This window comes from Delphinapterus leucas, chromosome 21 (genome assembly GCF_059928025.1).
Source record: "Delphinapterus leucas isolate spDelLeu-1000000601 "Yukka" chromosome 21, BTC_Dleu_Yukka2, whole genome shotgun sequence".
Classification (NCBI taxonomy): domain Eukaryota; kingdom Metazoa; phylum Chordata; class Mammalia; order Artiodactyla; family Monodontidae; genus Delphinapterus; species Delphinapterus leucas.
In genome coordinates this window covers 10,676,866-10,699,971 of record NC_143149.1, presented here as the reverse complement: position 1 = coordinate 10,699,971, position 23,106 = coordinate 10,676,866, and the positions used below count along the sequence as shown (strand labels likewise).

Sequence of the window (23,106 nt, the reverse complement as noted above, 5' to 3'; positions counted from 1 at the left end):
TTTTCTAAGAATCTGTCCATTTCTTCCAGGTTGTCCATTTTATTGGCATGTTGCTTGTAGTAATCTCTCATGATCTTTTGTATTTCTGCAGTATTAGTTGTTACTTCTCCTTTTTCATTTCTAATTCTGTTGATTTGAGTCCTCTCCCTTTTTTTCTTGATGAGTTGGGCTAATGGTTTATCAATTTTGTTTATCTTCTCAAAGAACCAGATTTTAGTTTTGTCGATCTTTGCTGTTGTTTCCTTCATTTCTTTTCCATTTATTTCTGACCTGATCTTTATGATTTCTTTCCTTCTGCTAACTTTGGGGTTTTTTTGTTCTTCTTTCTCTAATTGCTTTAGATGTAAGTTTAGCTTGTTTATTTAAGATTTTTCTTGCTTCCTGAGGTGGGATTGTATTGCTATAAACTTCCCTCTTAGAATTGCTTTTGCTGCATCCCATAGGTTTTGGGTCCTCATGTTTTCATTGTCATTTTTTTCTAGGTATTTTTTTATTTCCTCTTTGATTTCTTCAATGATGTCTTGGTTATATAGTAGCATAATGTTTAGCCTCCATGTATTTGTATTTTTTACAGTTTTTTTCCCTGTAATTGATATCTAGTCTCATAGCATTGTGGTTGGAAAAGATACTTGATATGATTTCAATTTTCTTAAATTTACCAAGGCTTTATTTGTGACCAAGATATGGACCATTCATGGAGAATGTTCCATGAGCACTTGAGAAGAAAGTGTATTCTGTTGTTTTTGGATGGAATGTCCTAAAAATAGCAATTAAGTCCATCTTCTCTAATGTGTCATATAAAGCTTCTGTATCCTTATCTATTTTCATTTTGATGATCTGTCCATTGGTGAAAGTGGTGTGTTAAAGTCCCCTACTATGATTGCGTTACTGTCAATTTCCCCTTTTATGGCTGTTAGCATTTGCTTTATGTATTGAGGTGCTCCTATGTTGGGGGCATAAATATTTACAATTGTTATATCTTCTTCTTGGATCGATCCCTTGATCACTATGTAGTGTCCTTCTTGTCTCTTGTAATAGTCTTCATTTTAAAGTCTACTCTGTCTGATATGAGAATTGCTCTTCCAGCTTTCTTTTGATTTCCATCTGCATGGAATGTCTTTTTCCATCCCTTCACTTTCAGTCTGTATGTGTTCTTAGGTCTGAAGAGGGTCTCTTGTAGACAGCATATATATGGGTCTTATTTTTTGTGTCCGTTCAGCCAATCTGTGTCTTTTGGTTGGAATGTTTAATCCATTTACATTTAAGGTAGTTATTGACATGTATGTTCCTATTACCATTTTCTTAATTGTTTTGGGTTTGTTTTGGTAGGTCTTTTCCTTCTCTTGTGTTTCCTGCCTTGAGAAGTTCCTTTAGCATTTGTTGTAAAGCTGGTTTGGTGGTGCTGAATCCTCTTAACTTTTGCTTGTCCTGCGTGGTTTACATGTGGTCTGCCCAGCCTGGGAGGGGCAGGCCTCCCTGGTCAGACAGGCCCCAAGATATCAAAGCATCGTAAATACAGACAATAAAAAACATCCTTAATACACAAACACAGCGCTTTAAACCAAGATTGACTTTCTCAATTGAGAATACATTCTGTTTTATAGCAGTATCTCTTCTTCTTTTGGAATGGATCAGGGTTAACTGAAATGGCTGTGGTTACTTGTTCACTTTAAGATTCTTAGAGCACATGCTGAAGAAAAAGTTTATGAAACAAACTTTATAATCTAAAGCATTATCTACATGGGTATTATTGTTTTCTACAATATAGTAACTACCCTGAGCTCAGGCCCTGTCTCTTCTCTCGGTATTTGTAAACCCTAGCACAAACCATTCTGTTATTTTCTTAAGTAAATTGTGTACTAGCAAGAAGTTCACTCCCAGGTACCTGGAGGTTGAAAGCACATTGATTTTCGGGGTTAATATTTATTGGTAGAAAAGAACAAAAGACCAGTTGGCAGTGTGCAGAAGTAAAGCCACCCTGTCTGCACTTTTGTTGGAAAATGTGACTCTTAGGTCAGCGCGTGTCAATGTCACCCCAACATGGTGAGTTTTACCTGGTGAAGGCAAGACCATCTCCTGTCGGACCCACTGAAGGCTTCGTCCTAAGTCTTGCTGCCTCTCTTTACCTTCAGACGACTTACACTAAACAGGTTTGCCAGCTGGGCTTGGGTTTGGATGTGGTGCCAGGCCACCCTGCCCCACGCCAGGTGTGACCACGGCCCAGGTGTGATGTATGGGCATCCTGTGGTCCTTGTGCTGGGTGACTCTTGTGCAGAATGACTCAGACCTTGTTTGTAACATGCCTCACGCCTACCAAGTAATTATTAAGACCAGAGTAGCTCTGCTCTGGTCTTACTGAGCAGAGGGCGTCGTGAGGAGAAGTGATTGTCTGGTTATCGGTGGCCCTCAGTCCATGGTGAGCTGGAGAGCCTTGGGACCTGGCTCCTTCACGATGACTTTGGTTCAGTGACTTTAACAAGAGAGAAAGACCTCAGAATCGGGAGTGTGTTTCCTAATTGCCGTTGATGGTTTCTGGTCAGCTGATCCGAAGTCTCACATCCTTGTCTCTGCATCAGACAGGGCAGTTCCCAGGGAGGAAAACTGGAAACTAGGTTTTCGTCGTTTGGCGATTTTGCAAATGTCCCATCTCAGTGTGTGGCTTTTTGGATCTGCCTACCTTACAACATTCTACGTGACATTTTGGAAACACTACATTCCATTTTCCGTTGTATGTCTATACATTTGATCTGTGTATCACATTGTGCTGTGTTTGGAGGGTGGGGGAAGGGAGGGCGAATTTTGAGCCTGTACATTTGTTTCTAAGATAGTAACCGAGGTGAAAGATCAAGGGTATTAATCTCTCTGTGGATATGAATTAAGCATTTCTCAAAGTTGCACTTGACCCTCCAGGTCACCTGAATACCATCTGGTACCAACCCAAGAGATGGAACTGGACCGACTAGTTTGGGGGCCTCTCTGCAGGGTTTCAGTTTGTAACTGGGGCACTTTCTCCCCCGGCCCCCCCATGGCTGACATTTCTCTGTTGAGAGCTCCGCCCAATGCATCATCGTAGGGCGTGTAGCATCATCTCCGGCCCCAACCCACTAGATGCCCATGGCACCTCCGCCCCACCCCCACCGGCTGTGAAAACCAAAAATGTCCAGACTTGGCCCTGAGGGAGGTGGTCGACCCCAAAAGCACAGCCTGGCTCTGTAGCCCTTGAACCAATATAATCTTATCGAGGCGTTTTTAAAAACTGGTTGTTCCGGTGTTTGGCCAACTGAGATTTAAGGATTCTTTGTGTGCCAAGATAATTACATCCATTAGCTTTAAGGTCATCATTTGCAACAGAGAGAACCCGGCCCTGACTTATATGACACTCAAGGAGCAGAAGCCTTGATGCTGGAAGAGATTTTAGACCAATCTCATCTTTTCGTGTTTGTGGCTCAGAGAGGTTAATCCACCCTTCCAGGGTTACAAGCCAGTAGGAGTAAAATCTGGAAAAGTCGAGCCCCCAGTCTGAGCCTTTAGCACATTTTGAGACTCTTGGACCCAAGCCATAGGCACCATGTTTTGTGGTTCAAAATATGTTTTTCAGAAAAAGAAATGGACATAATGAATACTCATAGGAGCAGGAATGATTTTAAGAAGACACGTTTTTCTATGAAAAATGTTTTTTCTTTCCAGGAAGCTTTCTTTCTTTCTTTCTTTCTTTTCACCTTTAAAAATATATATTTACAGGAACAATTCCCAATTCTCTGGGACTCTTAGAAAAAAAGATCCATTTTTGGGGAAGTAAAACAAACAGTGGAGACAGGTGTAGCACCGTCCCCCAAATCACCAACCCCCAGGTCCCCAGGCCCAGGCTGGGCCGTTGCTGATGGGAGGTGAACCCAGGAGTCCTTTGAACCCGCCCTTCTCCAGCCTGGAATTCACATGGGACAGGCTTTATGTCCCTCATTCCTCCCTCCCAACTCCAGGGACACTTAAAGAGTCCTTTGTACCCACCCGCAGGAAATTGGGGGGCTGGGAGGGAGGGAGCTGAAAATACACGTTTGGTATCAAAAATAAACACTTGGAGGTGGCAGGAAGACTCCCCCCAAAATCCCTTCCTTCCCACCCGCCCTATCTCAGATATAGGAAGAGATGCCTCCCTCTCCCCTATTGAAAAGCCCTGTTTAAAAATAGATTATACTATCAAAATGGCAGGGGGTTGGGGACAGGGAGACCTGGAGTACTGGTTGGAGGGGCCCCCCAGATGGGGACCACTCCCCCAAAAAACCCTCCATTGGGAGGTAACAGGCAGGACCCCAGGAGTTTGGATTCCTCCCCGGCCAAAAAAGGTGGTTGAAAAAGGACAAGCTGTCTGAGAGAAAGGCCGGGGAGGTCGATATTCCCATTCCCAAGGGTGTGACTCTTCCTTGGCCAAAACTCCCAAACCGTTAAACAGCACAAATTCTTCCTGGACCCTTGGGGACGGCCAGGATTAATAAACTACAGCAATCTAGCTCTTCTACCCACACCCCAAAATGGAGACAGGGCTCCCTCAGCTCCCCAAGGGCAGCCTGAGAAATAAATAAGGAAAGTTCCTTCTCAAGCCAGACCCCGACTGTCTCATCTTGGGGAAAAAATGTGGAGATGGGGGAGATGCCCTTGCCAACCGCCCCCCCGCCCCAAAGAGGGCCAGGCTCCTCCCGGTGGCCTTCAAAAAATAAATAAATAAACCGTCCCCACCACTGCAGTAGGAGACGTGTAAGAGCGGCCACTGGGGGACTGACCAAGAAGGGATAAGTTGTATGTTTTCTGTGGAAGGGTTAGTGAGAGATCCTCTTTCCTAAGAATCCCCACCCAACCACGACCACAGCACGAGTCTGTCAGCTGAACTGTGTTTCTCCTTGAGATGGCTGGCTGGAGAGAAGTTCAGGGCATGGATGGAGTGACCCCAGAAAGGGGTGGGGGTGGTGGTGGTGATAGTCATGGCTTCTGGGGCCCTGGGGAGAGCACCACGGCGGTTGAGAGGCCATCCACGCTGATGGAAGGGATGTGCACCTGGGCGCTGCCACTGGACGGAAACTGGAAGGAGAGCTTGGCCGGGCTACGTACGGGGTGCAGTGGGGCTCAGGGTGCTCCAGAAGTGAATACTGGGGGGCAGAGAGCTGGGCGTCAGCAGCACCGGGGTCAATGTGTGCGTAGGTAGCAGGGAAGCCCACCGGCACCGCAGTTTCCATAACGACCGCAGGCAGCCGGGCTGGCACGCCCTGCGCGGGAGGGGCTTCTGGCTCGGCCTTGGGCTCAAAGGGCTCGGCCTTGACGGCTTCCAGGACAAACCCGCCTCCCCAGTGGCTGCGGCTTCTAACTCTTCCTTGGGCTCTTCCACTTGGACTTCTGGGGGCAGTGGCCGGCCCAACCCAGGCTCCATACTTGGCTCTTTGGATTTAAGGTTCGGGGCCTCGGGTGGGGTCAGGATGACCTGCAGAGGCAGGCCGGCCTCCTCAGCCTCCAGGCAGGCCTCCAAGGGGTTTGGGGGGCACTGCTGCCCCTGCAGGGGCGGTGTTGGGGAGCACTGTGGAAGGCCGAGGATGAGAGGGCGGCTGTGGCTGCGACTGCAGGGGCTGGATGGGGAAGGTGGAATAGAGGCCCGAGCGCATGTAATCGTTCCGGCTGCTGCACGCCAAGCCGCCTGGGCCTGCCACTCCTGCACCCCTGGGTGTGCCTGGCTTCCCAGAGGCAGTGTCCCCGGGGACGGCGTGTACAGCTGTGGTGCCCGCATCTGCCACAGTGGAGGTGGCAGCCACCTCAGGTTGGGGCGGGCAGTCCTCAGTGGAGCACCCCACGACCTCGGGGTAGGACACAAACTTGTAGACGAACTTCTGGCCACTCACTTTGCGGGTGATGTTCTTATCACAGTAGTACCGCACGGCCCGGCTGGGCTTGTCACAATTCACGTTGGTCTTATTCTTGCGCAGCCCCCAGAGCCGGGCCACCCCCTCCGCATCCACCAGCTTGAACTCACCGCCATCCCGGGAGGTCCAGGAGATGATGTGGCCATTGCCTCGCTCTCTGAACAGCTGCAACAGAAACTGCCACAGGTCACACAAGGGTCCATTGCTGGGCGAGCGCTTACGCCATCCCAGGGGTACCTGTGTGTAGCGCAGCAGCGGCGTTGGCAGCTCGGGGGGGCGGGGGCCCCGTGCACGGCCCCACCGCCCCCCAGGCCCGGGCTCCGAGGTGGCGGTGGCGGCCCAGGAAGCTTTCATTTTGCCACAGTTGTGGAGGAAAGAGTTTTCATGGCACTAGCTAAGGACAGTGAGGCAGCTCTAATTCAGGGCACCACGGAGACTGGTGTAGGGACCAGCACCACGGGGCCTGCGGGGGGGAAGGGGGACTGGCTCAGCTCCGAATACAACAGGGACAAGTGGGGATCACGGCCAAGGAGCAGGGTGTGTGTCTGGAGTGGCGGTGGACTGGACATGACTGGGAGCAAACATCAAGGCCAGGGGCATCCTGAACGGGATGGACTCAGCCGGATTCTTGCTGAAGGCAAGCTCAGGTGATCACACAGCGAGGTGGGGCGGGAGGAATTTGATCAGATATCCAGGGTTGTGGGGGGGGTTGTTGCTAAAGTTAAACTGACCACGCAGGGACAGACCCAAGGTCAGGCCTTGAGGATGGAGAGAAGCCCGGCTAGCGCTGGGTCAGGGAGAGAGACCCCGCTCACTGGTATTCAGAAATCCAGAGGCCCGTGCTTGTTTAGGACCCATCGTCTGCAGATGGCGAGCCTGGGTTCCAGGGCTTTAAACTGCCGTTTGGAAGCAGGGTGTGGGGACATCTGTGCTCCAGAGCCAGCCATGCTCTCTTCTGAGTAACTCCCAGGTTTAAAACTGGGGAGACCCCTCCCTCCCTCACCAGCTTATTTCTTAGAAAGAAATGGGCACAGAGGATAAATCGCACCACCCCTCTGCTAATGTCTTTTAAAAGCCTGTGTTTTTCTTAATTAAACAAACAATGAGCATGTATTACTTATATGATCAGAAAAAAACGAGATGCCGTCCTGGCCGCCTCCTGGTGAGTTTTTAGTCCTCTTCAAGCCCTCACGGCGTAAAACCCCAGAACTCAGCCTCATCCTGAGCTGCTGTAGGAAGCACAAGGCCCAACCTCACCGACGTGAACCTGTTTCCTCATCTAAGACACGTGGGTAAGAGCGTCCGAGAGCCTGCCTTGCAGCTGAGGTGGGAAAGGACCATTTACAGAAAGGGCTTAGCTTGATGTCACACACACAGTGACCTTGCTGTCAGGCAGGGAGAGGGCTGGAGCTGGGAGGAGATGGACCTCGGGAGGCCAGCGGCCAGGCTGGAAACCTGGGTGCCTCACTGGGGATGACAGGTTGTGAGCAAGAATCAGGGTGCATTTCATTCAAAGTCTTCTCAGTTCTGCTGGGTTATGTATCACCAGTTATACCTGTAAATTTTGGAAAAAAAAATGATTGTTTTTAACAGGATGCTTTAAAGATAGCAGAGCAGAAAGACACAATCCTTGAACAAGCTGAGGAATTTACCGCCTGCATGACTAAGCAGGTCATCACTGAGCCCCAGTTCCTCCTTTGAAAGGCGGGCCTGGGCACTGCAGAGGAACCGAGAATGAAGGCAGGGACCGTGGAGGTGGTGGCACCGCGAGCGTTTACGTCTATTTTCACAGGACACTAAGGACTCGGGGTTTAGCCTCAGCCTAGACGAGAATCAGAAAAGCAGCCTAATTTGACCGTGAATGTAAACCTCCCCAATGTGCTGAATTTTCAAGGGGCGTTGATAATTTAAACACCTTATTTCGTCCTCGGAGAAGTCCTGAGAGGTAGCTGAAGCAGTGGCTCTCTGCACCACCTTACAGGGAAGGGGACAGCACAAAACAAGAGCGAGCCTCAAGGCTGTCATGCTTTTAATTCAACTCTGTAAAACGACTGCGTGCCTCTCATACAGGAGGCTGGGGGGTAGGTGCGGGGAGGGGAGCGGGACATAGACGACCCGCGGTGCGATTTCACTTGTTCTTTCCGCAGACGTGCATTGGGCGCCAGTGACGTGCCGAGCCCGTTCCAGGGCTGGGGATAAAACACTGACAAAACCATGTTCCCCTCTCATGCGGCTGGCATTTTAGTCAGAGGACACAGAAAATCAACAGATAACTAAGACAAACCCATGAAAGTACAGAAGGCCCAATGGTGATAAGTACCCTAAAGTAAGAAAGGCTGCGGGGTGAGACCATGGGGACACGTGAGCTTCGGGGCGCCCCCGGCCAGGCGGGCGTCCACCTTCACACCCGAGGCCGGGCTCCAGGTTAAGCAGGTTCTCTCAACCTCTCCCAGCTGGCGAGTCTGGAGACCAGGGCTGTCCGACTCCAAGCCGGGGAGGCTGCGCCAGGTTCTGGGCCCCTCGGCTGCATCTTCTGCGGGCCTCGCGGGCGGGAGGCCGCGGGCGGGGAGGGTGCCGGCTGGCGGTTCACACGTCCATCCCACACCCCGCGGGACGCAGTCCGCCGACCACAGGAGCCGCCTGATGAGCAATGCCAGCTGCTGCCCCGTCACAACCAGCGACCCTCGGGCCGCATGCCCAGCCGGCCGGCCTGAGCGGAACAAGGTGGAGGGGAGCCGGGTCCCCTGCCCACGGCCGCAGGGAGTGGGGAAGAGAAACTGCACTTGACCCTGCTTCCCGGGCGCCGTGGCCTCGGGCCGGCCTCTGCGCGTGGACCCGGCGGGGCCGCAGGGCTGAGTCACGGCCGGGCTGCGCGGCCCAGCGGGCCTTCCGGGGGGCTGGGCTTCGGGGTCACATGGGGGCTCTGCCGGGTCCTGTCCGCGGGCCGGGGCGGTGGGCACAGAGGAGTTGCCGGGCCGCTCCCCCCAGGGGGCCCCAGGACCCCAGCGCGAGTGCAGTCGGCTAGGGCGACCCTTGCCTTGCTCATCACTGTTCGGAAGGAATCGACCTGGGGCGTGAGGGGTGCGTTCGGGTCTGGCTCACTGTAGAGGCGGGAGAGGCGGAGCGGAGAGCGCATCGGGTCCGCCTCCGCCCCGCCCCCCCAGCGGCCAGCTGGTGGTACAGCCCGAGGCACCCCCGGCTAACGCTTTGGTAGCGCCCGGCCGCCGCTAGGCCCCGCCCCCGGGTGCGCATGCGCGGCGACTGTGCGCCGGTCGTGACACATCCGTGCGCAGGTAGGCGCCGGGCGGGGGGCGGGGTCTCCGGGTCCAGTCGGCGTGTTCTCGTGGAGTTAGAGAGACCCCCCAGTCCTGGCGCGGAGGAGCCTAGAGTTCCCCGCGTGCGGCCCGCGGGGCTTGGCGTCCCTGCCTGGACTGTGGGCGGTGGGGCGGGGTCCAGCTCTCCGTCCTCAGGTGTGCAGGGCAGAGGCTCAGGTCGCCCCATCTGCAGGTGGGTCGGGCGGGGGGTCCGGTCGTTCCGTCTGCAGGCGGGGCGGGCAGAGTTCCGGCATCTCCGCCCGCAGGTGAGCCGGGGGTGGGCTCAGGCCGCGGTTCGGGCCGCGGTGGGAGGGGTGCAGCCGGCCGGCCCGCGGGCAGCGAGCCCGAGAGAGGACACTGGCAGACAGGCCGAGACCGTCCACGGCGTGCTCTCTGTGGGACTTGTTTATATTTTCTGAATTTTGTTTGTTGAGCGTGTATTTTAATTTTGGAAAAATATGTTTACAAACTGTCGGAGTATAATTCTCAAAATGTTAGAAACGTAATTCCTGAGCAAACAGGGAGCACAGGTCAGGTTAAATCGCTTAGGAAGGACCCGGCGGAGGAAAGCCCGCCGGAGGCTGCCACCAGGAATGCTGGTCGGGGAGGGAGGCACTGGGATTATCCTCTGGGGGGAGAGGGGCGTTACGGCCCCTCATCACCCTATCAGTGTTGCTGGGTTGACCTCACAGACTGAAGTCTGGGCCAGTCCTTGCTGAACCGAACTGCTGTCTCCCCTGGAAAGTCAGGTGACCCTCAGGGGCTTGTGAGCGGTGACCCAGCGCGACATCAAAAAGCGTGCCGTTTCCCTCTTTCTGACCACATTTCCAAGTTTTGTATTTGGTTAGCCCCCAGTGAACGGAAGGAGCTCACAGATGCTCGGCGTCTGTGTCAGAGCTGAAAAGGTCCTGGTGGCCGGACTCCCGTCCCCGGGTCGGGGCTGCCTGGCCACTGCAACCCTGGAACCCACCCTCTTGTTAATTTCCTAAAACGCCCGGTTCAGTTCAGTAGAACAGCTGAAACTACCAAATCTTGTAAAACGAAGAGTAAGATGAGGTTTGTAGATGGATTTTTTCCCAGGGAAAATGGAGGCCTGTGGAGCCGGGACGGGCTTTCCAGCCGCCAGGAACCCGTTCCCCCGCGGCCGCGGCTCCACCACCAATGAGACGCAGGGGCTGCGGGGCGGGGCTCCGAGGACCCCGGACTGGAGGAGCGGGGGTCCTGGCTCTGCGGCTGTGCGGGGACGGGGACGGCGGCCTCAGGAGACACGAAGAAGCCCTAGGGCTGGGCTCGGGGTGAACGGGGTGACCCAGTGCCCCCGTGCCGGGACGGGTGAGGGGTGTGGTCAGGGTGGGTGGCTGCCGAGCCCTGGAGCTCTGCCTGCCTCTGGTCTGTGCCGCCTTCCGGAGCAGGGCCTGGCCACGCCCTGGGGTGCCCCCTAGCCACGGGGCAGCCGGGCCACCGCAGGGCTCCGGGGGGGGCCGCCTGGGTTGCTGCGGACCCCCACCCAAGGCCTGGCCTCATCCCATCATGGCTCAAGTGGGTCACCCACCTCGCCTGTGTGTCCCCGGGACCCAAGGCGACAGGTTGGACCAGACCAGCCGGCCCAGAAGCTCTGTGGAAGCGGCTGTGTAGGAGGGTGTGTCCGAGGCGGGTTTGAGCAGCGATCCAGATGGGGGAGAGTTGATAGGGTTTGAAGGGCGGCAGAGCATTGGGTTTTTACAGGGAGTTGTTTCTGTTTCTGTGATGGCCCCGAGCGTTCCGCCGCCACTGATCGGTCTCAGCTGAGTATTTCAGCGTCTGACCTTAGCCCGCCTGCATTTCTTTCTGTAGAAAGGTTACTAGAAGGCGTGAGGACCCAGAAACCGGGCTGAGGTTTCTCAGTGGTGAATTTGAGATGACGGTGGTTTTTCCTGGGTCTCTGGGGCCTTGGAGCCTTCCTCTTCCTTGGGCCTTGGCTCTGCGCCCCAGCCTCCACCCTGGCTGGGCCCACGCTTCAGAAGCAGGCTTTTCCCGTGCTCGGAGCCTGAGGCTGGCGGGCGGCTCTTTGTGCTGTAGCCTCGCTTGTCCACTCTCCGTCCCCTCTCAGGCCCTGCCCCGGCCCTCAGGACCCCACGTCTGTCTCCTTGTGCCTCTTGGTGGGAGGAGGAGGAAAAGGGCTGTTTCAGGCTTTCTCTCCAGGATAATCAGGGTTTGTTGGATTGGCTCACATTTAAAACCACCTGCGGCGCACAGAAGAGCCTCTCAGGTCTTCAGGACGCTGCCTGCTTTAGGAAAAGGAAGCCACTAAACCCTCCCTCCTTGGAGTCACAGGATCTTACATCTGGGGGACTGGAATTCACGCCGGTTCAGTGGTTCTGCACCTGCTTAGAGCGCCTGGGCACATAAGAAACACCCAAGCCTGGCCCCGCCCCAGGGCAGCGAAGTCAGGACCTTGGGAGGGGGCCTGGGCATCGTCCTCGGTGTGGGAAGCACAGACGAACCTGCAGGTGATCTAATGCACCTGGGCCCAGAGCTCTGAGTCCTGATCATGGTCCAATCCGAGGCCCCACTGGGTAGCTTCTTGATTTGAGGCAAATAACTAAACCTGAGCTCTCTTCTTTCCATTGGAAATGTACGACTCCCTGTTTAGCAGGTTAAACGGCCTAACTGAACGTGCCTGGCACGGAGTAGGTACTTCATATTAGCACCCGGCACCCACTCTGCTGTATTTATGTGTATTTTTCGTTCCTGTAGTCAGACACTGGAGTCCTGTTTTCCTAGCTCCGAAATAGTGGAACCAAGATCAGAACCCACTGTTTTGTTCTTTGGTCCCAGTGCCCTGGAGTCCCCCCAGCCTTCGTGAAGGGGCACCTATACCAGCCACTCGCCCTGGGCAAGCTTGAGTCATTGTTTTAGTCAGAGCTCTTCAGAGTCATGGGGACCCTCCCGTTTCAAGGCAGAGGTTCCACAGGAGCGTAGAGATGCAGTCGTGGCAAAATGGGAACAGTCGCCCAGACCGCGTGACAGGCTCGTGGAAAGGACAAGGTGAGGTTTCCGGAGGAGCCTGTTTCTCGGCACTTTCCAGTTTGTGCAGCGACCCTTTGCATGGGGTTAAGTTCTTGATGGTGCGGCTTCCTTCTGCCCAGCACTGAGACCCCCTCTCCCTTCCCTGTATTCGCCCCTGACCCCGCCCCCATCAGCTCCACAATACGGGACTAGATGCTTCTGGATTCTGCTATGAGAGGCTCAGTCAAGTGTGGCCACAAGAGGAAAGCAAAGCTCGTTATGCTCTCGGGTCCTAGAGGCAGGGCCACGCCGGGCACGTGGGGGGCTGGCCAGGGGGTCAGGGGGCGGAGGACAGGACGGAGGGAAGACTGAGGGCACGGCCTTTACTGGGGTTTCCAGAGGAAAGGCAGGCGGGGCAGGGGGAACACGTGCGATTGGCTGCTTTTAGTGATTTTGCCGGGCTTTGGGCGACAGCGCTGCCCCGAGCCGCTGGGCACCCGGCCCGGGTGTTTCGGGCAGAGGAGGGCCACCTCCCCGGGGGCGGGCCAGGCAGAGGAGGCCGGGCCTGGCCGGGCTGTCGGCATAGGTCCCAGGCGGGCTCCTGGCTGGGCCCTTGGCTGGTGGGGGGTTGTCTCTGCCCAGCCAGGCGGGACTTAACGATGTCAGAGCATCACAGTAGACAGAAATATATACACACACACACATAGATGTACACACACGTACTCCCCTAAGTACGGAGCTTGCTGTCCAGCGTAGGTGAGGGTCCAAGGAGCTCCGGATGGGGCGCTGGCTGGCAGTGTTCCCACCGTGGGTTCCGGAAGCACATCCTCCTCTAGGTGTGCTCTGTCTGGGGGACTTTGTGGGCTGTCACTGCCACCACGGGGGGCATCCACTGGAGAGTCGGGACCGTGTCTGTTTCCTGCCGCGTCCACGCCTGCCCCTTCTGTGCCTCGTGTCACTTTCTCTCGTGCTCCTGTCCCACCAGCGGGTGTTTTCTTGCTCTGTTTTTGTGTCACTGAATACACATAAGCTTGAGGAGAAGAGTTGTTAACATCCATTTTGTGGTGCTGGAGCAGCCTTGCGTCCCGGCTCCTTTCAGCCAGCAGAGGGTCAAGGCTCTTTTCTTTGTCCAGGCGGAGGATGGGCGCATGAGGGTCCCGGGGCCGTGCCCTGGTGCAGCGTGTGGACCCCGGCCCAGCCTGTACGACGTCGGCAGTATGAGCCTCCCGAGCAGCGGGCCGGCGGGCAGCATCTTTGACCTGGACTGCACCTCCGGGCAGGTCCGCTGGGCGCTGGTGGCCGCCGGCTGCACCTTCTACCTGGGCGTCTTCGTGGCCTGCCACCAGCTGTCATCCTCCCTGAACGCCACCTACCGCTCCCTGGGGGCCCGAGAGCAGGTCTTCTGGAACCTGGCGGCCACGCGCGCAGTCTTTGGCATCCAGGGCACCGCGGCGGGGCTACGGGCGCTGCTGCTGGACCCCGTGCTTCAGGCCGACAAAGTGCTTGGCCAGCAGAACTGGTGCTGGTTCCACATCACCACGGCAACCGGATTCTTCCTCTTTGAGAACCTCGCGCTCCACGTGTCCAATGCGCTGTTCCGCACATTCGACGGGTTCCTGGCCGTCCACCACCTCTTCGCCTTCCTCGGGTTTCTCGGCTCCGTGGTCAACCTCCAAGCGGGCCACTACCTGCCCATGATCACGCTGCTCCTGGAGATGAGCACGCCCTTCACCTGCATCTCCTGGATGCTCCTAAAGGTAGGCGCTTCCCAGACGGCATCTGTGCTCCGCAGCGGGAGGTGAGTGGCTAGTGAGCACCTTCACCCGCTTGATGCCCGTGTTGCTGGTCCCTCGTGGCCTGTGCTGTCATAGCATCACCAGGCTGGATTAGAGCATTACAGTCCGTAAGAAGCTCATTTTCGTTGAATTCCATTTTAATCATTTTAAACAGCTCTTTTAGGCTTCCTGCCCCATCGCAAAAGAAGACTCGGTGGATCGTGTGTCTTACTCAGTAACTGGCAGTATTTGTAAGCCCTAGAAAACATGCTTTTTCTTTGTTTCAGATACTTTTTTTTTTTTTTTGCGGTACGTGGCCTCTCACTGCTGCGGCCTCTCCCGTTGCAGAGCACAGGCTCCGGTCGCGCAGGCTCAGCGGCCATGACTCACGGGCCCAGCTGCTCCGCGGCATGTGGGATCCTCCCGGACCGGGGCATGAACCCATGTCCCCTGCATCGGCAGGCAGACTCTCAACCACTGCGCCACCAGGGAAGCCCCTCAAATACTTTTTTTAAAAAAACAAAGTAATATATGTCTACATACATATCTTTTAAAATTTTTATTTCACATTATGTTATCTTACACCCAACATGAGATCTGCCCTCTTCACAAATCTTTAAGTGTCCAGCACATTATCGTCAGCTGTAGTCACAGGTGCACAGCAGGCCTCTGGAGCTTATTCGTCTTGTATGATTGAAACTTCACTCCTGTTGGTCAGTAACTCGCCACTTCCCCTCCCTCCAGCCCCTGGCAACTGCCATCCACACTTTGATTCTAGGAACTGGACTATTTCAGATGCCTCATGTAAGTGGACTCATGCCATATTTCTCTTCTGTTCCTGGTTTATTTCGCTGAGTGAATGTCCTCAAGGTCCAGCCATGTCATTGCACATTGAAGGGTTTCCTTCTTTTCTCAGGCTGAACAGGTTTCCATTACGTGTGTGAAGCACATCTTCCTTGGGTGTTTCAGTCTTAGTTATTGTGAGTGAACGTAGAGGTGCTAATATCTCCTCCACATTCTGATTTCGGTTCCTTTACTGGGTCATCAGGTAGCTCTGTTTTTAGAAAATAAACCGCCCCCACTGTTTCCCGCAGCGGCTGCAACGCTGTGTGTTCCCACCAGCAGTGCACAGAGGCCCACTTTCTCCACATGCTCACCAAAGCTTGTTGTCTTTGTTTCTCTGATGACATCTCACTGGCTTTTGATTTGCATTTCCCTGATGACCGGTGACAGTGAGCATTTATTCGTCTATCTGTTGGCCATTTGTATGTTGTCTTTGGAAAACTGTTCAAGCCCTTAGCCCATTTTTAACTCAGATTCTTTGTTATTTTTTTACTGTTGAGTTGTAGTTCTTTATATAAGTTCAAGATTAATCTCTTATTACACATATGGTTGGCAAATATTTTCTCCCACTTTGTAGATTGCCTTTTCACTCTGTTGATTGTTTCCTTTGCTGTGAAGAAGCTTTTTAGTTTGATGTTGTCCCAATTGTTTATTTTTGTTTCTGTTGTATGTGTTCTTGGTATCATATTCATGAAATCATTGCCAAAACGAATGCCATGAAACTTTTTCCCTATGTTTTCTTTTAGGAGTTTTGGGTCTTACATTTCCGCCTTCAAGTTGATTTTTGTGTAAGGTGTGAGATAAGGGTTCAGTTTCATTCTTTTGCATGTGAGTGTCCAGTTTTCCCAGCAACACCCGATTGAAGGGACTACCCCTTTCCTGCTGTGAGTTTTGGGCACCCTGTTGAAGATCAGTTGGCCGTGTCTGTGTGGATGTTTTCTAGGCTTTTGATGCTGCTCCACTGGTCTGTGTGTTTGTCTGTATGGCAGTTCATGCAGTTTTGATTTCTGTAGCTTTGTAATATCGTTTGAAATCAGGAAACCTGGTGCCTCCAGCTTTGTTCTTTTTCTCAAGATTGATTTGGCTATTGGGGTCTTTTGTGGTTTCACATGAATTTTAGAAATTTTTTTTGTTAAAAATGCCACTGGGATTTTCGTGGGGGTTGCATTGAACCTATAGACTGTGGATTACTTTGGTGACCTCCCTAGTGAGTTTTTTTTGTTTTTCGTGTTTTTTTTATTTTTGGCTGTGTTGGGTTTTCGTTGCTGCACGCGGACTTTCTCTAGTTGCGGCGAGCGGGGGCTACTCTTTGTTGTGGTGCGCGGGCTTCTTATTGCGGTGGCTTCTCCTGTTGCGGAGCTCAGGCTCTAGGTATGCGGGCTCATTAGTTGTGGCTCACAGGCTCTAGAGCGCAGGCTCAGTAGTTGTGGTACACGGGCTTAGTTGCTCCACGGCATGTCGGATCTTTCCAGACCAGGGACCGAACCCGTGTCCCCTGCATTGGCGGGCGATTCTTAACCACTGCACCACCAGGGAAGTCCCCCTAGTGAGTTTTTTAGTTCAGTTATTGTATTCTTCAGCTCCTTGATTTCTGTTTGGTACATTTTTTTACATTTCTGTCTCTTCGTTGACATTCCACTTGTTCCCACGTGTTCTCTTGACCTCGGCGAGCACCCTTATGACAGATGCCTTTAATTCTGTCGGGTACATCATGTGACTGCTCTCCAGTAGGGTTTGGAGATTGGTCTCATTCCTCGGTTTGGAGCGTCTTTGCCTGATTCTTCATTTTCCGTGACTCTCTGTTGGTGTCTGTGCATTAGACGAAGCAGATGGCTCTCCCTGGCCTCGTGACTGTCCTCACCCAGGAGAGATCCCACCAGTCAGCCTAGCCAGGGCCCTGGAGGTTCTCCCTTGACTTTCTCCCTCCCCAGGGAAGGGCAGGCAGCTGTGGCTCCTGTCTGCTTACATGTCCGATCCTGGGTGGGGCAAGGCTGTGTGTCCACCAGCCCAGGCCACCGCCTCCACCTCCTCTGCCAGCTGGACTGTGGGCCAGCGGCCAGGGAGCCCCCCAAACAGCTGGGGGGCTGAGCACGTGAACCAGCTCCTCCCCCTTCTGCGTGAAGCTGCGGGCCGGGGGTCTCTTCCTGACCCCAGGGTGCTGCCGGGGTCCCTGCCCGCTTCGGCGAGTCTGTCCCGGGTGCAGGGCCCTTTCGATGGGCCCCTGATTCGTCACGACAGAGTTTGTCTGTGAGCTGCTGCTCAGCCAGGCCTCCTCCTGGGGCCCCTCACGCGTCAGGCGCCTGGGCGGGGGTCTCTGGAAGCCCTTCCCCAGCTGGGGTGGGTCCACTGCTCAGGAAGAAGACAGACCCCAGCTGTGGGGCGGCCACCAGAGGGAGGCACTTTGTTTGGGGTTTTTTCTGTTTTCTCTAAAGTGTTCGGGTGCCGTTCATTCAGGACGGAAAAGGGTGGTCCCAGAACCCACTTCTTCCCACTCGCCGCATTCACCACGCGGCCCGTGTCTCCACGGCAAAGCTGTCCCCTCGGCTAAGACAGCCCAGGGCCCATGTACCTACACAGCCATGGTCTTGGTCTAGTTCAGATACTACTGAACCTTGTGAGTAAACGCCGTGTAAAACGTTGAAATCCTTTAAGCTTTTCATAAAGCTGCCAAGTTCTTGCTTAGTTGGGCATCAGGGTCCAGGAATCCTCACCATCGGGGTCTGATTTGATGAGATACAGACGGGTGTCAGGACCCAGTGTCACCACTAACTTAACGTAGTTTACACCCCAGACGGGCTCATGCTTCCATTTCCTCCTCCAGTTTGATTCTGAAATGTTGTTTAGAAATAATAATAAATGAATTATACACTCAAACATCTAAACATGATTCATCCATGGAGACACTAGTCCAGATGCAAACGACGTGGTATAAAAAACAGTCAATTTATGTGTAAATAAGTATACACCAGGAACACTACCTGCTGGGACCCCAGCTATACAAAGTAACCTTTGCACGGTTAAGTCTCACTTTGTTACTGACCCTGCTTTTCTCAAAGCATTTGGTGATGTTGAACCCAAAAATTTCAGTGTCTGAGTAGGACCAAAAATGCTCACTTCTCAAGCTTGGAGTTTTCTAAACTTAATGTAATTACTGTATGAGTAGAAGTTCATGCTTCTGGTATGAATATTAGGAATTTAGGATGGCTGCTTTTAGTAAGTGGGCAAGATAATGGAAAGGAGTACATCTTGTGAACTTTGAAGGAAGCAGCAAGTGGAACGAAGACGGCTTGCTGGCCAGTGCCTGCAAGGTTGGAAGGGTGAGCAGTGCCCCGGCCCCCAAGCACATGTAGCTTACTCTGCAGTTTGTATGTTCACCCCGAGACACACTTAGCTCACCTTCCCACTCTACGTTTTGTACATTTAACGTCCTTCAGGCCAGAGCAAAGGCTAAATCTTTCCCACGTGAGGAATCTATCATTGAGAACCTCAAACCTCAAGTGTTTTTGCGTTTGAGAAACATTGTTTTTTTGTCTAATTGCACAGTTCAAGGAATTTTACTTGTATAAGTCATGATTCTAGCATAACGTGGAGAATGCCTACCCATGCAATGAGTATAAAACTATTTCTGTAAAACTGTGTCCCTCGTGCTCTATGGTTTTCTTTTCCTTTTAAACATTGATATTTAGTCCATTTGGAAAGTATTTTTAAGTAAAAGGTCCAACTGGATTTTCCCAGGAGGTGAGCAAGGATCCTAATGTAATTACATTATCCATCCTTTCCCTGGGGGTTCGAAATGCCGCCCAGTGCCAACTCTCCATGTATTTTATTCACTTCTGCGTTTTGCATTGTTTATCTGTTATTTCTGAAGCATCATCGTATCTCATTATTTGCTGAGGCACCTTCAGCCCTCCTTGCTCTTGTGCGTTTACTCCACTGCATGAGTGACTTTACTTAAAGTTGTTACAAGTTGACAAAAATACTGATGTATCCTCTTATTTGGACTAAATCTGTGGATGCATTCAAGCAGGGAAGATGTAACGTCTTCTGAGTGTTTTCCATCCAAGCACATAATAACGTGCCTCGTTTCATCCAAGACTTCTTTCAAGTCCCTCTGCGGTGATGGTCTCGTTCCCAGAAGGAGGGGAAATGTATATAAAAAAGTTGAAGAAGCGAGGTCCGTCATCTCCTTCGTTTACTTGCCTCCCTGCCTTGCAGACCTCTGGGTCGCCCAGAGGCGGATCATCCAGGCAGGAGGCTGGGTTCTTTTTGCAGGATCTTAGTCCCCCGACTAGGGATTGAACCCGTGCCCTCGGCAGTGAGAGCGCAGAGTCCTAACCACCGGGCCGCCAGGGAATTCCCCTTTCTTTCTCTTTTAAAATGTCGTCACTCCAGAGGTCAGTTGCTGTGTCCCCCTGTGGCTCCGCAGGTGCGGCCGCAGTGAGGCCATGCCCGTTCCCAGCGTCACCGGGCTGCTGCCTGGCGAGGCGTCCCCACCTTCCCGGCCCCTCCCCACTGCCCCCTTTCCTCTTGCAAGTGCCAGACGTGCCCCTACCCTGGGGAGGCGGTGTCGGGGCGGGGAGCTGCCCAGGAGGACGCTCCAGCCCGGGCAGAACGCAGCGGGGAGAGGCCGGTGTGCACAAGCTCACGGGTCTGAGGTGTGTGGGCTGTCCTGGTACCTGTTGTCCTGGTGCCGGGCTGTCCAGGTGCTGACGTCCCCGCCACAATGTCCCGCCTCTGTGCCCACAGTGTGCTGTGTAACATTTTCAAGTTCCCTGTTTGGTTTTAGCTACAGCTAGCTTTAATGTGAATTTAGAATAATTTTAAGGCAAGTCCATTTGGGCTTGTGTCCAAGGTCTACTGGGGTAAAAATACCGAAAAACAAAGAAGTGAGGACACACATCTCATCCTGAGCTTGTCTCCTCTGAGAGCGTTTGCCCCCGGGGCCCGGCGAGCCTGATTGGACACGACCAGCGTGTCTTCCAGCTTCACTGGGTCAGCGTTGGGTAGTTGGGTAGTTAGTTGCTCGATGTGTGCACGGTCGAGGGAAGAAGCGCTGGAGGTGAGCTTAGAAGGTGTGAACTTTCCTTCCGGGGGCGCAGACCAGCAGGAGGCCCGCGCTGGGTGGGTCTGCGGGCGGCTGGGCGGGGCCGGGAGGGGGCGGGGACAGGGCGCGGTGAGTCCGCCCGCCCTGACCCCGCTCTGCCCGCAGGCCGGCTGTGCGGACTCGCTGCTCTGGAGGCTGAACCAGTGGCTGATGGTCCACCTGTTCCACTGCCGCATGGTCCTCACCTACCACATGTGGTGGGTGTGCCTGGGCCACTGGGACAGCCTGGCCCGCAGCCTCTTCCCGCCGCACTGGGCGCTCTTCGTGGTCGGGCTGGGCCTCCTCACGGTCCTCATCAACCCCTACTGGACCCGCAAGAAGACGCAGCAGCTGCTCCACCCTGTGGACTGGAACTTCGCGCCCGGCCGCCCCAACGGGCCGGCGCCGCCGAAGAAGACGAGGTAGCGGCCTCGGCCCCGACTGTCCCCGCGGCGCCGACCCCAGGCCGCGTGAGTACTGACTTCCGCGTGGCGCCGAGTACCTACACCTGAGCGCGCCTCGGGGACAGAGTCCCGCCGTGGTGACGTCACGGCTCCATGTGCTCATTCCCGCGAGCTTGGCCTGTGTGCGCCGTCGCCCCAAGGAGGGCCCGCGTGGACGGGTCGCACTAAAGCGTGTGTGCGTCTTATTCAACAGCCCCGTTTTTTTTAGTTGGAGAGAACTGTCCCAAGAGAACATAATCCTGTCCCTTACCCTGCTGACATTCCCAGGGCTGAGGTGTAAGCCGCGTCTCCGCAGCGCCATCTCGTGGTGAGCGCGGGGCATCGGCCTGGCTTGCGGCTGGGGGAGGGGGAGGGGTCTTCTCACCAGGGAAGCTCATCCGGCGAAGAGTTTTGTTTCCGTTTTGTGTTTCTCTGTTGACACATTAAGAGAGGTGTTAGTAATCAGATTTGTCTAGATTTTAGAGCTGTTTTTAACTAAGTTTCAAACAGGTGCCCCGCCAGACCCTACCTAACCCCCTGGTTGGTGTCTCTCTGTAGGTTTCGCCAGACCCTACCCCCTGGTTGGTGTGTCTCTGTAGGTTTCAAGTCGGGGCATTGGTCACTCTCCCTGCGAGCTGTGGGTGGACCTGGCCCCTTGGAGTGCCCGGCTGCAGGGCCCCCTCCTCACCTCCCGGTGACGAGCCCGGGCACCACCTTTACCGTGTGGGGCCCGGGTGGAATCTACACGCCGACCCGCAATTTTACTGATGAATACGTACTGACATCTTATTCTTGCCATGAGTGGGCAATTAAAATGAAAATCTCGTATTTACTGAAAGTGCCCTTGAACTGTTTTTGAAAAACACATTTGTTGGTCGTGAGAATCACGTGTACCTTGTGCTTGGTCTGTAACTCGGCCCCTCAGAAGGGTGTGTGCTGATTTCTGGTACTGTGACTTGACTGTAAGTAGGTCAGGAGATGTGATACCTGCTTGTGTCATTTTGAGAAGTGTTTCAATCCTAGAAACATCCAGCAAACCGTGTCCCTGCTGAGACTTCTCTCTCCCTCGCTGAAGACCCCGGGCACCTGCCGCCCGCTCTCCCGTCCGCAAGCGGGGGCGGGGGGGGGGAGCTGCCTGTGTTTCCAGCCGGTCAGAACTTTAATAAAGTAACCAATGTTTACAGAACCCGAAAGCATGTCCGTTCTTTCAACACTGTTCACATTGCTGTGGAGGTTTTCTGTCTCGGTGATACAACTGTGATGATAAATCTTCACGTGCTCAAGGTTTGAACTCAGCTTAAGGTATAAAATATTTAATTTTTACGTGACCCTCACTGGGAATTTGGCTTTCCCCGGGCTCAGTCTCTACATCCTTCATCTCAGTGAAGGTGCTTTTGCCTCCATCCCGACCCGACTTCCCGTGAGGACCGCAGAGGCAGGGGCGTTTGGTCAGAAAGGGCCTTTTGAGGCTTGTGATCCAGCATCCAGGCACCTTCGCTGCCCAGACAGGTGCTGCCTTCCGGGCTGTGGGTGCTTTGCGGGCTCCGCCCAGCCCGTGCACAGACGGGACGAGGCCATAGAGAGAGATGTCGGGGGGTGTGCAGGGGGGCGTCGGCCCCTGGCCCTCCTCAGACCCCGTCTTTCTGATCGCTGCGGCTCCGCCAGCTGTCCCTGCTGCAGACCGCTGGGTTTTCCCAGGCGCCGCGCTGGCCACCGAGGGCTCCTCGGTTCCTGGTACGAACAGCTCTAGGAAGTAGGCACCGTCGATCCCATTTAGAGCTGGGGCCTGGGGCTACGAGGTGGCGCAGGCGGTCAGCGGCCACGCCCTGACTTTAAAGCCGAGGCCCGTAGACTGCGTCTACGGGCACAGAAAGCAAGAGGCAGGCCCCGGCTGACCCTGGCCACCAGACCCAGCTGCATCCGCGTACGCAGAGCACTGGAGCACTGCGGTGTCTGTCCAGGTACCGCAGCCCCGCGGGACAGATGCCCGGCCGCTGGTGAGCGAGGCCGTGGCGGCGTCAGCGGGCAGGTACGGGGGTCCACCGGGAAGGGCAGTTAGGAAGTTGGGAAGTGGGAGCGGCGGCCCGGCTCTGGCACCTGGAAGGCCGGGGCCGCAGGCGACTCTCCCGGGGCAGGGCTGGGGTCTCCGGGTTGAGCGAGAGGCTGGGCGCCCCTGGGGGGCCAGGCAGCCTTGTCTGCAGCACCCGTGTCTGCGTCAGGGCCGGTCAGGTGATGGGGTGATGGGCTGGAGTGGCTGTCACGTACTTCAGAGTGTTGAAAGCAGCAAAGCAGGGGACCTGTCTCCTCTCCCTCCTGCACCGGCACTGTGCACACGGCCGGGCTCGGGATCGGAGCACGGGGTGGGGGTGGGGGGGCGGCTCCAGCAGGCGCCCTCAGGCTCCTCCCTCCTCAGGCCCTGGGCTCACCCTCATCTGGCCCTTTGCGACGGAGTTCCCCACGTGGCCGGCTGGAGCCCCGCGCTGGGGGCAGCGGCCACGGGAGGAGGGGACTGGATGCCAGGTGAGCCAGCGTCCCCAAAGGTCAGACTCGTTTCTAGTTGTAAGAGTGAGGTTGACACCCAAAATAAACCCCGAGTGATGCCCACCCCTTCATGGATGCATGTGGATGCTTTCAGTTTACCTGTATCTTTACTAAACTTCTGCTCTAATGGGAGAGTTTATTAATTCAACGTTTCTCTTTTTAAATAAATCTTCCCGTTTTTCAGTAACTAGACTATACGGTACACATTGTCTTGCC

At 54.4% G+C, this 23,106-nt stretch overlaps 1 protein-coding gene and 1 pseudogene across 41 annotated transcripts in view; one reads left to right on the top strand and one right to left on the bottom strand.

The window, feature by feature from the left end:
* Positions 1-1,669: 1,669 nt before the first annotated feature.
* LOC111173369 (ETS domain-containing protein Elk-1 pseudogene) lies at positions 1,670-9,814 on the bottom strand (annotated as a pseudogene). The gene is made up of 2 exons (XR_016391086.1): positions 8,224-9,814; positions 1,670-7,458 (listed from the first exon to the last, which is right to left on the bottom strand). The product of XR_016391086.1 is annotated as an ETS domain-containing protein Elk-1 pseudogene (transcript).
* Positions 9,228-23,106, top strand: part of CLN8 (CLN8 transmembrane ER and ERGIC protein) — a 59,650-nt gene continuing 45,771 nt past the window's right edge. For 29 of the 40 annotated variants that reach the window (XR_016391074.1, XR_016391073.1, XR_016391072.1 and 26 more), the window contains exons 1-2: positions 9,876-12,244; positions 13,339-13,962. Coding sequence is in view for 26 of the 40 variants with exons in the window: in XM_089903615.1 (XP_089759741.1) it covers positions 13,354-13,962 (609 nt within the window). In the remaining 14 variants the exon portion in view is untranslated. Of the gene's footprint in view, positions 9,484-9,875; positions 12,245-13,338; positions 13,963-14,267; positions 19,976-20,032; positions 20,678-20,907; positions 23,103-23,106 lie in introns of those variants that run through there. The other 11 variants (XR_016391084.1, XR_016391083.1, XR_016391082.1 and 8 more) reach the window with 11 other exon arrangements.